Below are 14474 nucleotides of genomic sequence, written 5' to 3'. Positions count from 1 at the left end.
AAATTTGAATATTAATATTTTTTTTTTGAAAAAAAATTTAACGGTCGTTTTTGAGAAAGCCACACTCTTGAAAAAATATTGTAGCTTAATGTTATTAAAAATTGATTGGGAAAGAATCATATGTCCTATGAATATTTTTACATCCACAGGCAGAAGAATGAAGAACTTACAACCAATTCCATTATTTGACATTTTTCGATATCCTGTTGAGGTTTGTAAAATTCGATTTAAGTTTAAAAATAATTGATGTAAAGCATGTTACATCCAATAGGCATGCGATGCAATGCTGAACGACCATGAAACCAAAGATTTACTTAATTCAACATTTGATTTGATGATCATTGATGGTGCTTATCCAGGTATATATTCAATTTGTCATACAATCTCAATATCCTTCCAAAAATAAATACAAATGTCAATTTTTACAGAATGTGCTTTAGGACTTCAATACGTCTACAATATACCATTTATGTATCTTAATACTGTCGGATTTTATACATCATCAATATCACGTTCCGGTTCTCCAGCTCCATATAGCATCACACCAAACTTTGCACTTGCATTTACTGACAATATGAGTTTTATACAACGTGTTGCAAATTCAGTCATTCATACATTCCTTGACTTTGCTCATGCGGTAAGTTTGTTACTCTTAAAAAAGTTTTGTTGTTTATGATTCAAATGGGAGATTTTAGTTCTCATCAAGGGTGGGGGTATTTGTGTTTTGACTGACGTAATGTAGAATCATAGACGTAAGCAGCACAATGCGGTGAACTGCATTTTTGTCACAAAATATAGGTCGAAATCAATCGGGGATGCTTCGCGTTTTGCTCCGTTTGATGTGGTGACATCCTGGCAGAGTTGGCAGTACACACGTGGAGACGCATCCGTTTCAGTCCGGAATCCCAAAATCTTGCCAACTCTTCCGCTGATATGGTGAAATACCGGCAAAGTTAGTAGGACTACAATGCGGAGACGCCTCCATTGAAGTCCGGGTTCTCAAAATCTTGCCTACTCTGTATACTGGTTGTTCAAGTAAACACGATTTGATGTTCGGTGGACAGCTATGATAAGGAAGGGCAAGGGATTACAATCCCTGCTTGATAAATACTGAACTGAGTGGTACTCAAACCTTTGCTTACTTCGCTGATCTTGAAGATCATTTGAGATTCCTGACATCCCATAGGTGTCCCCTGAAATTGGCTTTACCGCTGGCTTCCACTTGCCAATTTCCAATACAAAGTGCAGCACTATCTCCCATCAACCGCTTCCTTCCAATAAGTTCTTTGTTCGTCCACGAGCTCTTTTACCTTCCAGAAAGTCAGAAGGGACTCGAACCCAGGTTTTTGAATTTTTGGTCGAATGCTTTTATTACTTAGCTATCGGGAGATATTCGACTTTATAGCAAAGTGCCATATAATCTAAAAAGGTTTGAGCATCACTATGCTCACTACCCTCTCCCCAAATACGCCCCCTGTGTTATCTTATTAGAATTGCCTGTTTTAAGCTCAAAGTCAAGATATTTATTATAAATTTGAATTATTTTTAAATTTTAAGCAATAAATTCAAAAATCTGTATCTCATGTTTCATACCAAAAAATTCATGTGAATCAATTCAGCTATGAAAACACCCATTGGGATTTTAATTCCCGAAAAAAAAAAACAATAAATTATTCAGTGAATATCAATTTGTCAATTACACTGCATGAATGATCGTAAATTTTATGCACAGAATATATTTTACACACATCAATGCAGTATTCATTTGCACTATAGATACGTCCTTGTGGATGACGTTTTCAATACCAGTTTACTCAACCGTGAACTTGAACAAATTTCTATTGGAACTATAAAGTTTGTTTTTTATGACGGAAAGGAATTGAGTCAATTTTTATTTGCGAGAAAAAAATAGCTTCTAAGTACATTTTTGGATGGATGATGAATATCCGCATATGACGTTCAGTTTAACTGGTTAAATTTTCAAACTTTCCCGAGCGACACGTATCAGTGGAATTTGGCAGTCGCGTCGTTTCCATGTAACAATGTCGCGTAGTTTTCATGTGGTTACCATATGACAATGTCGTGTGGTTGCCATATGGCAATGTCGTGTGGTTGTCATATGGCAATGTCGTGTGGTTGTCATATGGCAATGTCGTGTGGTTGTCATATGGCAATGTCGTATGGTTGCCATATGGCAATTTAGTATGGTTGCCATATGGCAATTTAGTATGGTTGCCATATGGCAATGTCGTGTGGTTGCCATATGACAATGTCGTGTGGTTGCCATATGACAATGTCGTGTGGTTGTCGTTTGGAAATGTCGTGTGGTTGCCATATGGCTTTGCCGTGTGGTTACTATATGGCAATGTCGTGTTGTTGCCATGTGCCAATGTCGTGTGGTTGCCATATGACAATGTCGTGTGGTTGTCGTTTGGAAATGTCGTGTGGTTGCCATATGGCTATGCCGTGTGGTTACTAGATGGCAATGTCGTGTTATTGCCATGTGACAATGTCGTTTGGTGCCGACGTGGAAATGTTTTGCCATGATGTTGACGTAAGATCGATACTTCAAGTCGCATGGCTGTCACACGACACATGTCATCTGCCACATGACACTGCCATATGACCTCCATTGCCACAATGTGTCGCTCGGGTTTGATTACGATTGCTGATGCAAATCTAATGATTGTTTCCAAGTGATGTATGATTTTATTTCCAATTTGGTAAATTCATAAGAAATCAAACAGATTTAAACTTTTTGATTGAATTTCACTAGAAGCTGTATGACTTTATCTTACGAATATCTTAAGTTTACACATTATTTACATGACAACAATCAATCAATAAACTTTCGATCTTGGCAATTTATGATGTAGCTAAGTTTATGTTATGTATCTTTTGAAGGGTCATGAACTCAAAATGTGCTTCATGGTCAAAAGCTCATGGGATTCATTTTTGGAGATTATTTTTCTTATTATTAAAATAAATACATATTTCTTTATTTGAAGAATATAATGTCAATCGAAGCATAAATAATGATACTTCTTGAAAGACCGTTCACTTAGGGACTTTGAATATTTCGAGGGTAGAAAAGAGAGGCAGAGTTGTTAGGATGATGAAGAATGTTGAAGATGGTTTTTAGGTAAATTTTTCAATATTTGGTGTTGAATGTCTGATTTTTGGCATACATACCTATTTCTTGGTGAAAGCGCACGGGGGGGCTCATTTCCGCAATGACAGGAAGCTGGATCTGTCTTTAGATAGCTTCTGCCAGTTTCTAATTCCCAACACTTTTGCATCGTTGTTCACACAGCAATCCCATGAACTCTTTGGTCTATCGGATCGATTTTTGGCATACAAAGTATATATGTTTATTGAACTCTCTGTGTGGATCTCTAACAATGCTTTCGATTAACAATGTTTATCAATTTTCAGCTTTTGTATTGTTGTTCTACTGCTATATTGTGAAACTTTCAGGTCCGTTCTATCAATATTTCATTCGAAAGATAATCTTTTGTATCTCTTGTTCCAAATTTTCGTGTCAAACTTCAAGTTTCCTAATCTAATTTTACCCAGAGCTCCTTGTTCGTCTTGAACTCGTTCATTAAGTAATCAAAGTTGTCATTTAACGTATATTATAAAGTTGTCCAACAAATTTGGAAATTAATGGGATTCGAACCGACAACCTTCGAACTACCACATCAAAATTGAGTCAATTACCTTACCGATTACTTCATCGAGGCAATCAATTGCATTTAACTCTTTCAACATACATGAGATAATAATGAAACCTTAATTATCCGAGTATGATTTGACCTGATTTTACTTACCTACCTCGCTGGCCGTACAGAAAACTGTGATCCATGACCTCCCTCAGATGACGACTAAAGCTGACTCTAACGCTGGCTTCCGTTTGCCATTTGATTTTAGTTATGTTTCAGATATTCGGCTAAAATTGATCTGCGTCTTTGTGCTTTCAAGTCTATATTGTAGCTAGCAATTTTTTGTGGAATTTTTCAAATGTTTTATGGATAAAGAACATTGAAGTGATGAGATTTTTTTTGAGATTCCTTGTTAACAACCCTATCATCTTGAACAGAATTCCGAGCAGCACAATGCAGTTGTGAGGGAGTGGATCATCTGGCAGAAACTATGGATTTAATGGATTTTGTGGAATTTTTGGAATCCATGGAAAAATTTATAGAAATCATGGAATTTATAGATTTTTTGGTAGAATCAATAGAATCCATGGAAATTATGGATTGATTCGTGGAATCCATGAAAAAATCCATAGAATCTATAGATAAATTTATAGAATTTGTTGATCCTATGGAATTTGTGGAATGTTCCAGATGATCCGGACTTCAGTTGTAAGGTCGTCGCTTGGGCAACGCGTTAACAGGAAGACGTAAAGTTAACCTGACGGCTGCGTTCCAATTGATTTCTGCCAATTTTACGGTTTTGACATAATTTGCCACAACATGCTACTAGGTAATTATTTGGTCGTAGGATAGAATTGTCTCCCTTTGGCTATTAACCTGTTTCAAGGAACAACATTGTTTTAAATGTAGTATAAATTTTGTGACAAAAATGGGATCAAAATGGATCTTAAAGTCCAATGTTTTAGTAAAATTAATGTACGAACATCCCCTCAGTCTTACAAAATCTACAGCAACATCAGTGGGCGAATGTAGCATTTCAAAGATCCACAGCAAAAAAAATTTTAATATCATAAGTATTATGTATCTTCAAAAAAATAACATTCTCATCTGAAAGTTAATATTGCTACAAAAAAGTTCGCCTTTGAAGTGAATTCATGTATATATTTATAGACATTTATCTCCACCAAGTCACATGCTTCGTTAAGCCACAAAAACAAAAGCCACAGCGAAGAAAATCAATAGTGCTGAAACTTGAATTGTTATTTTTCTTTGCAACTGCAGTCAGTAAGAAAGCAAAGTTCTCGGAAACGACAAGGAAAATTTATCCACAGTTTTTCTTCATGCCAGAAACTTTCAATGCCATTGGTTAGAGAATCAAACGTGATAAAATAAAATTATGAGTAGTTTCCTCCTTCGCCGTTGTCATGAAGAAGTAAAGTTGTTAAAAGTATGTAACGGAACTGCCCCGAGCTGCAAAGATCAGTTTGCGGCATCAGGCACCTTCACATCTTGCCATCAGCAACGCAACGCTACGCAACGCAACACTGTTGTCCAGTGTTGTGTCTTGGTGTCACGTCACACCTTGGTGTCACGTCTCACCTTGATGTCACGTCACACCTTGGTGTCACGTCACACCTTGGTGTCAAGTCTCGACCAAAACCGTACACGGCATACGGTTCCAGACATTTCTTTCTCAAAATGCCGTGCCACACAGCTTACCCACCCCTGCCTCAAACTCCCAATAGTGCTACTCGGTAATCTTGAGCATGAAAAGTTCCCTTTACTAGACATGCTGTTTTGAGCACTTGACATTCTTGAATGAGATGAGGGGGGACATTTTATTTGTTTAATAGAAATAATGGGCACCGATGGTAGATATTTCAATATTTTTCTGTTATGACTCGAGTGAGAATTGATCATGACAGTAATAGAAATGTGGTAAGTAAGTTGTTATCATAATTTGTTGTTGTACTCATTGAAGGATAAGAGTGTTTTTAGGAAAATATTGGGCTTTGGGAAGTGATTTTGAGAAATGTTGATTGAATATTTCTAGTAATTGATCAATAGTAGGTCAAGGGGATTAGATTCCTTATAATCAGTGAAGCATCTACTCAGAAACAGGAACATTCAAAAGCCACATGACACAGGGATGGCTGACTTGACTCTAGACCAAAACCAGATACGTTGATATTCGGCTTCAGGTCAGAGTCAAGTTCTTTTGGGTCCTGATTTTGGAACATTTCTGCGGCGTGTGCTTTACGAGTCAGTAACACAAATAACTTGCTCTTTAAACTAGAGAAGCTAGTTACAAAGACATGAAGGTATAAATTCCAAAAGTTACTAAAAAAATATTAGAAAATCCTATAAAAGTTATAACGGAAATTCAACTTTTCAAAATTTAACGGAAGTTCAAAATTCAAAAATTTAAAGTTCAAAAATACTACATGTTTGTTTACAAACAAAACAAAAATAAAACATTTCCTTCAGACAATAAAAATAATAAGATTATAACACGCAATATCTATGTAACACATACCTGGTACGAAAAAACAACAATCTTTCGATATCATTTCCAAATGTAAGTCATTGTGTGTAGAGCAATTCAAACACATTTGAAACGACTTTGTTGATATTGAGAAGGTGAGGAGAACAATTTGAGCATCTGAAGAATTGGTTTTATCAAGGACATAAAGATGGATTATTGTAGTACAATAAGGAAGGGATACCCGAGTAGCACAAATGAAGAAGGATTCGGAATGGAGCTTTAAAGACTCTGCATATTCTCTTTTCTTAGTAGAAAATGGAAGTTGCTTCCGTTTGGCATCCATAAGGCTGTTAAACTTAAAGAAACTTTAAAAGCTTCATGCTGAAGCATTCTTCATCTGTGTCGCTCGAGGTTACAACGTATCAAATTGTATCTAGAGTCTATAGAAACATTCATGTCCTGATGCTTAGTCAGGCTGGATCTTCAAATTGACTTTTCAATAGATTTTTTTCCAAAACTGCAGATTACAGGCTGCAGACAATAAACGTAGTCCTGCAACCTTAGATGAACGGCAAGCTACTACTGAAAACTTTAGGTCTGCGAATCTAAAACAGCAGGAAATGTAGAACTGCAGTTCCTGCCCGTACCCTGCTTTTTAAGATTTATTCATCTCACTTAGACACACTAGAGTGACAGGAATGAAGAAGGCTCCAACAAGGAGCTTTTATGGCTCTACTCAACCTCTTGATGTCATTTATGTCGCTCGAAAGTCTTGATCCTCAAGCCATTTCAGACACTCATGATCACGGACAACATCTAAACATTATGACATGTTTTGCAACTACTTAAACTGTTTATTGATCCACTAATCATTATCCAAAATAGCAGAAATTAAATTCCATTCAAGGCTAAATTTTGAGACTTTCCAAAAAAATCAATTGGTCTAATAATGGCAATAAAAGTCAGTCCAAATCACAACATTGCTAATAACACAGGCAGTTAAAAATATCAATCCACAGCTAATAGCTTAATTCAAATATAATTAGTCGATTCCAAAGACAATTTAATGTCTCAATTTTATACTGTCACAGCATGACATTCCGTCCGTCCGCACGACATGCTTGCATGTATATCAATAAACATACTTTAAAAATAAATTAATGTTTAGGAATGTTTACATACGCATAGATAGACAGTAACACAATTGTATTAATATCAAATGACTCTCTTTTTTTTGTAGATTGTAATCAACGTGCTGCATGCAGGCTTACGTAAGAATCTTGATGATGAAATTCCACACCCGTATGATATATCAAAGAATGTCAGCTTTATACTACAAAATTCACATTTTACCGTATCATATCCGCGTGCATTCATGCCTAATGTTGCAGAAGTTGCATGCATTCATTGTCGACCAGCACAGCCATTGCCAAAAGTGAGTATTTTGTATTACTCAGAGTGTGGCCGTCTCCAATTCGAGTTTTTCGACATTAGATTGTCGAAATATTCGAACATTGCGAACTCAACTTATTTTAAAATAAAAATTTACGTTACGAAGAAAATTTAGAGTAACGGTCAAAAAATATTTGAATTTTAACGACAAAAAATTTTTTTACAAAAAAATTAACGTTCGTTTTTGAGACAGCCACACTCTGCTATTGCTTGATAATTTATAAAGTCATTTAAAGTCATGGATTGCTGTAAGGATTGTACCTTTAATTGACATGCTGCATTTCCTTGGAAATTGTCACATGTCACATGCAACAGATACGCAATTGACCGTTGAATCCAATAAAATTGATGAAAAATTTCTCTTTATATGCTAATAGGATTTGGAAGATTTTATAAGTGGTGGAAATGACGCAGGATTTATATACGTATCTATGGGTACATCAGTAAAAACAGCACCAGATAATTTACAAAAATTGTTAGTTCACACATTCTCAAAGCTACCGTATCGAATTTTATGGAAATATGAATCCACAACAATACATAATGATCTACCATCAAATGTCAGAATATCGAGATGGTATCCACAACAGGATATTTTAGGACATAAAAAGCTTAAAGCATTCATTACGCATGGTGGATTGCTGTCAATGTACGAAATGGTCTTCCATGGAGCACCTGGAGGTAAAGCTTATTAAAATCAGAGTGTGACTTTCTCAAAAACGACCGTTAATTTTTTTTTTTCAAAAAAATATGATTTAAAATTCAAATTTTTTTTGACCGTTATATTTCTAACGTAAAGTTTTATTTTAAAATAAGTTGAGTTCGAATTGTTCGAATTTTTCGAAAATCTAATGTCGAATTTGAGACGGCCACACTCTGATTAAAATAACAACAATACCTTAATAAATTGATTAATTTAATGACTAGTTGTTGCGCCTGTCTTTTGTGATCATGATGCCAATTCGGAAAAAGCCAAAATTGATGGCTACGGTAAGCTCAATTCATACATTTGATGGAAATTGATCTTTATTGTATTTTAATTCTATTTTACAAAATATACAGCATACAAATTGTATTTGGAAACTCTCACAACAGAAAAACTGTTAAAAGCAATTCATACTGTGATACATGATCCTAGCTATAGGAAGGAAGCATTGTAAGTATTGCAGCGTTTATTTGGTATTCGTGGTGACAAAATGGGAATTGAATTCAGGGATGTATACAAGAGTAGAAGAGGTGTACCTTGCGGTCAAAATCTTCAAATGCATCCCCCTAATTTCAATTTTAAATCCCAACCGGCACAGATCATAATTTCGTGTTCTTATGCAGTGTTGTCCAAACTGTGTGACGTGGTCCAGTAATGTGCCAATTTGAAAATGCCATCAACGGCATATCTTGTGCGGCTTTGATAGTGAAATAACACCAAAGTGTGTCGCGGCATATAGTTTGTCCACCACTGGCCTAAATGGTTGCTCAATGAATAGAATGCTTGTTGAAAGTTTTTGAACTGCCATGAACCGTATGTCCCGAACGGTTTCGAGAGTGACTTAACACCAGCGTGTACCACAGCACACAGGTTGTCCACCACTGTTCCAAACGGTGACCTAAAGGATAGCATCCTTGCCAAAGGTTTTTTTACTGTCATGAGCCGCATGTCGCGTACGGTTTCGATAGTAGCTTAACACCAGAGTAGACCGCAGCACACATGTTGTCCTAAAGGATAAAATCCTTGCCGAAAGTTTTTGAAATTCCATGAACGGCATATCGTGTGCAATTTCAGTAATGACTTAACATCATAGTGCCCCTTATCACACACATTGCCCATCACAGGCCTTATCTGTATCCCAAACGATAGATAGAATCCTCAAGATCATGCGTGCAAAAAACAGTCCCAATTCAACAATCCACAGTCACTACAAATTGAACTTTTCGCTTGACTGCTGTGTTGACAGTATTTTATCATGTGCTGTATGGTTGAAATTCACTATGTTATTTGAGAAAAGGCGTAGAGCCAAATGTGCCCCGGGGGACTTTATTTTCAATTTGTTGTTAGAAAATTCTTCGATTTGCTGTGGGTTTTCCGGAAAAAAATTCTTATTTAATAAATTTTTCCCACACGAAATTTATCATGGTCTATTCTTGAGGATCTATTCTTACCATAGTGATGAATTTTTGATTAAAATAACCTCCAAATTATCGATTACGATTAAATAAATGAATGATGAATTTCAAGACCACATGCGTCCTTCATCAATTGAACATTCCGAGCGACACAAATGAAGAAGGCTTCGGAAGAGAACTTTTAAGGCTGCCAAAAGCTCTTTTATTAATGACATATTGAAATCATGTGAATGCGATAATACATTCATTTAGCCATAAGGCCGTCATTTGATTGGCACATGGAGATACCACATAGCCACATTGTTGCCACATGAAGATACCACATCGCCACGTGAATGCCACAAGGAGATAACAGATGGTCACATGACTGCCACAAGAAAATGCCTCATGTTTGTGACATGGAGAAGACACATCGTCACATAGTTGCCACATGGAGATGTCACATGGTCTCATGAATGTCACATGGAGGTGGCACATCGCCACATTAATGTCACATGGAGATGACACATTGAGATAGCACATCGCCACATTAATGTCACATGGAGATGACACATTGCCACATGAATTCCCCATGAAGATGCCACATGGTCTCATTAATGTCACATGGAGATGGCACATCGCCACATTAATGTCACATGGAGATGACACATTGAGATAGCACATCGTCACATTTATGTCACATGGAGATGACACATCGCAGCATGTGGTGTTAATAAAAGAACTTTTGCCAATCCTTAGAAGCTTATTGGCGTTACTTCAAATATTTGTGTCACTCGGGGCATTTTTTCGGCCATTCCTAATAATTTAATAATTTTGTATTATATTCACAGATACAGAAAATCATTACTACGTGATCAAAAAACTTCACCACTTGAAACAGCAATATATTGGACAGAATATGTTCTACGTCACAATGGAGCATATCATCTTCAGACACCAGGGAGAGATATGGGGTAAAGTTATGGCATATTGTATCAAATATTTTTCTTATTCCTCATTCTATTGTTTATTTCAGATTTATGCAATTCTATTCATTTGATGTTATATGCTTCTTCATCGGACTGATTGTATTGATTACATTATTGGTCCGTAGATACATAATGAAAACAACCAAAATACAACCCACAAAACTAAAGATGCAATAGATTCCTTCTCCATATCCTCTCTCTTTTTTTTTGTACACATTTTTGTTTTCTTTTCGGTCGCATAAACAAGCAATCTGGGGGATGGGGCTAATTTCATGTGAATTTGAAAGCTGTCAGTGATGACAATGATGATAAGAAAGAAGACATTGTGGACTCTCTCAACATGACATTTCCAATCATGAAATATTTATTTATTATTATTTTTTTTTTTATATAAATGAGAATTGGAATTCCTACATAAATTCCTTGGACAGAAAGCTTTCATGTCAATTAACAAATATCAATAAAAATTTAAAATTTTAAGTGGAAAAAATGTAATGTTTTAATGATGTTGTGTGGAACAAGAGATGTGCTATCATTGATCAAGGTCGCAGTTGAACTGGAGCTTTTCATCTATAACAGTGATGGACAACCTTTTATTTTTCGCGGCACACCTTTGTAGTAAGCCTCAACCGAAACCTGACACGACATGCGGTTCATGACATATTCAAAAAATGTTGACACCACACTAATATGTCGCGCAACATAGGTTGCTCAACACTGATCTAAAACATTCTTTGTATTAGTCCTACCTAGTCGCTACATGTGGGAAAAATGCCAGCATGATACTGGCATGATGCCGAATAAAGTCCGTTGTCTTGTCGACTTATCAACATGACAGGAAATGCCAAAAAGTAATTGAATTGAGAATTTAGACGGGTGTTCACTTGTTACTTAATACTTTTAGGGGAGAGTGATGTTATGTAATAAGTGAACGATACCTGGTCAGCTTTCTCATACACTTTATTGTATTGCTTGAACCAGAGTTGTGAAGGCTAATGTCGGCGGCCGAGAGAATCGACCAGTCGTTCATCGATTTTATCGGCCATTGTTTTTTATCGGCCGTCGTTTTTGGCCGACCGATTAAATCAGGCCGTTTCACAACTCTGGCTTGAGCCCTTAAGCCGTGAATGCTAAAATTGCTTCTGTCTTGCATTTTCAGGATACATAAAAATTATGTACCATTATTAGAATTTTCAGATCTACAAAGAATACCTAACTTATTAGAGTGATACATCATGACGATGACGTTGCAAAAGCATCCATAAAAACATCTTTGACCTTCATATGATGATTATTATTATTATACGATAGATCCGAAAATTGTCATATGATTATTTGACCATCGCCAATACGTCGTGATGAACTCTTATACAACTTTGTCGTCATATCTTTATTGTTATTAAGCGTCAGTACGACATTGATTACTACAATTCGATTGAATTCATCATTGTCTTTTGGCTCAAAACAGAATTTTTATGGCTTGCTTTAATTGATTGTCTATCTTGGGCTATACAAGGATAAATTTGACACCCACTTGCAATCCAATCGGAGTTTGGAGTTAACTAAAACTCAATAGGGATTTCTCATTTATCTGTTGTTCGAGAATTATGTCATTTGTTTATAAGTATGCTTTCTCGAAATCCCGGTCCCGATAAATTTTCGGGATCGGGATCGGGATCGGGATTGAAATTTTCGGGATTTCCCGGGATATCCCGATCCCGATCCCGATAGCGAGAAAGCATATTTATAAGCTTCATATTTCAGGAGTGGTTTATGAAATGTTTTAGGTAGTCAACTAAAAGCGTTGGTCGAGTAGCAGAATGTCGCCATAATATGTTAACGACCCCGGTTTGATTCTGCGAAGATCTAGTTGGATTTCGCTAAGTTCGATGTCGGCTCCAACGTTGCAAAAGCATACTCGATTGGCGCCAAATTTGCCAAGTGATTACCACTTGCTTCTAAGTATGCTGCCACCACATCATCGTGGATGTAACATTTCAATATATGCCGATCAGGATAGGATCGATTTTTTCATCCAAATTCAGAGTAGACTTTGACTTCTGGGATTTGAGAACTTTTTCGTTGTTTCTAGTTACATCAACGCAGTTGTGTGCTCGCGACACACAAATTGTGTTTCATGCATCGCATCAATATATCTTGGCCCATGCAATTGAAGAAAATTGAGAATCTATCGGCTTCTTTGTATATTTAACAGGTAACTTTTTTCCCAGAAAATTTGTAACAATGGGGATAGATCCAACGGGATCCAAGATGTCATTCCTAACGTAATATAATAACGGAAACGTGTGCTGAATTATGTACAAAATTGAAGAATAATAGAAACCACAACAACATTCTGTTATTTTGCGTAGCATTTGACTTTCCGCCCATCATTTGTCTTTCTCCGAATCTCGAATACTTTTGATTTCATCTCGATTCAAGGTTCCTCCCAAGAAATATGAAAATTACTAGAATTTGCTAATTAGTAGAGTTAGAAATTCAAGCATTCTAGGTAATTAAAGCACAACAAAATTGATTGATATGCTGTCATCCAGCAAATGCGCCTTTAATCGCTCAACATGAGTAATTGAATATGAAAAGATGTGGGAAGAAGTATATGATATTGTCGCATGGATGTTATTTTATTTTTTGTCATCAACAAAGGTTGTCGATAGAAACCTGAAAATGTTTTTTTTTGAGATACTTTTTCATATATGTAGAAAAAGGTTATGATGAATTAATACTTTCATTGTTCTCAATATTCGATTGACAGCATAACAATCAGGAAAAATATTGATATGAAAATTCAAAACGCAATAAAATGACTATCATGACTAAAAAATGCATGCCCGAGTGACACAGATGAAGAAGGCTCTGTTATGGAGCTTTTAAGGTTCTGCCAAATTTTTTAATAACATCACCCGATCAGCACAAATTCTTCATAGCAATATACTGACTGCCATAAGGGTTCCAAGTGGCATTTTTGATTTTAACTGCCAAAAAAAAACTTGCACTAAGATGCCAACTAACTGCCATAAAAAACGTATGTCGATCGGGCATCAAATGTAAGCCGTCGATTTTGGGCAGCCGTATGGACGCTTATCAAAGGCGGCTTTCATTTGGTGTTAATAGGGATTTTTGGCGGAACCGCATAAGCTCTGTGGCAAAGCCTTCTTCAATTGTGTCGTTCGGGATACACAAACACACAGTTTTTCATTAAAAACTTCTTATTTCAAAGTTTCCTAGATCAAAAAGATCGACTTTTTAGTGCATTTTTGAAAAAAGGCAGCTCGATAATTCAGTTTGACCTGTCAGTCGCCGTTGAACTCTCATTGTGGAGCTTTACAAGCTTTTAATCTTGTAATCATTCCTAAATTCGAAAGTTAATGATTTCAATTTCCTTCATATTTCATTTGTAAACATACCTGAAGTTAGCTACGAATGAAAGATTTGAACTATGAAATTTGAATTTTGAATAGCCGTTTCAAGTTTTATTTTCTTTGTGAATTTATCTAATTCTTAATTCTCCGTCTGATTATATCAGACTGTGGAAATCTGAGTGTCGAAATCCTTCTAAATTCAAAAATAAACGGTCATTTATTTTTTTGAAAATAAAAATAACGTACAATTTCGACATTTTCACAGTCTGAACATAATCATGCTTTTTCAAAATATTAATCAATTTATTCTAAATAAGGTCTTTAAATCAGACTTTGTGGATGGCAAGAGAGCTCGTGGTAGACCGAAGAACTCCTGGAAAGAAGCTGTCGAGAGAGACAGTATTGC

General features: G+C 36.1%; 1 protein-coding gene across 1 annotated transcript in view; it reads left to right on the top strand.

Annotated features, from left to right (window-relative positions):
• The window catches only part of Ugt50B3 (UDP-glycosyltransferase family 50 member B3), a 33845-nt gene extending 22715 nt beyond the window's left edge, over positions 1-11130 (top strand). Inside the window, exons 5-13 of the mRNA XM_070651642.1 lie at positions 150-211; positions 272-359; positions 429-637; positions 7388-7582; positions 7977-8280; positions 8527-8589; positions 8662-8755; positions 10551-10673; positions 10736-11130. Of these exons, the coding sequence (XP_070507743.1) occupies positions 150-211; positions 272-359; positions 429-637; positions 7388-7582; positions 7977-8280; positions 8527-8589; positions 8662-8755; positions 10551-10673; positions 10736-10865 (1268 nt within the window). The 3' untranslated portion in view covers positions 10866-11130. The remainder of the gene's footprint in view (positions 1-149; positions 212-271; positions 360-428; positions 638-7387; positions 7583-7976; positions 8281-8526; positions 8590-8661; positions 8756-10550; positions 10674-10735) is intronic.
• Positions 11131-14474: the final 3344 nt, after the last annotated feature.

Source organism: Chironomus tepperi, unplaced genomic scaffold, assembly GCF_022539635.2.
Source record: "Chironomus tepperi strain 1889 unplaced genomic scaffold, CSIRO-AGI_Ctep_v1 contig_465, whole genome shotgun sequence".
Lineage (NCBI taxonomy): Eukaryota > Metazoa > Arthropoda > Insecta > Diptera > Chironomidae > Chironomus > Chironomus tepperi.
Note: the sequence above shows the minus strand (reverse complement) of the source record. Positions and strands in the feature narration are given on the sequence as shown.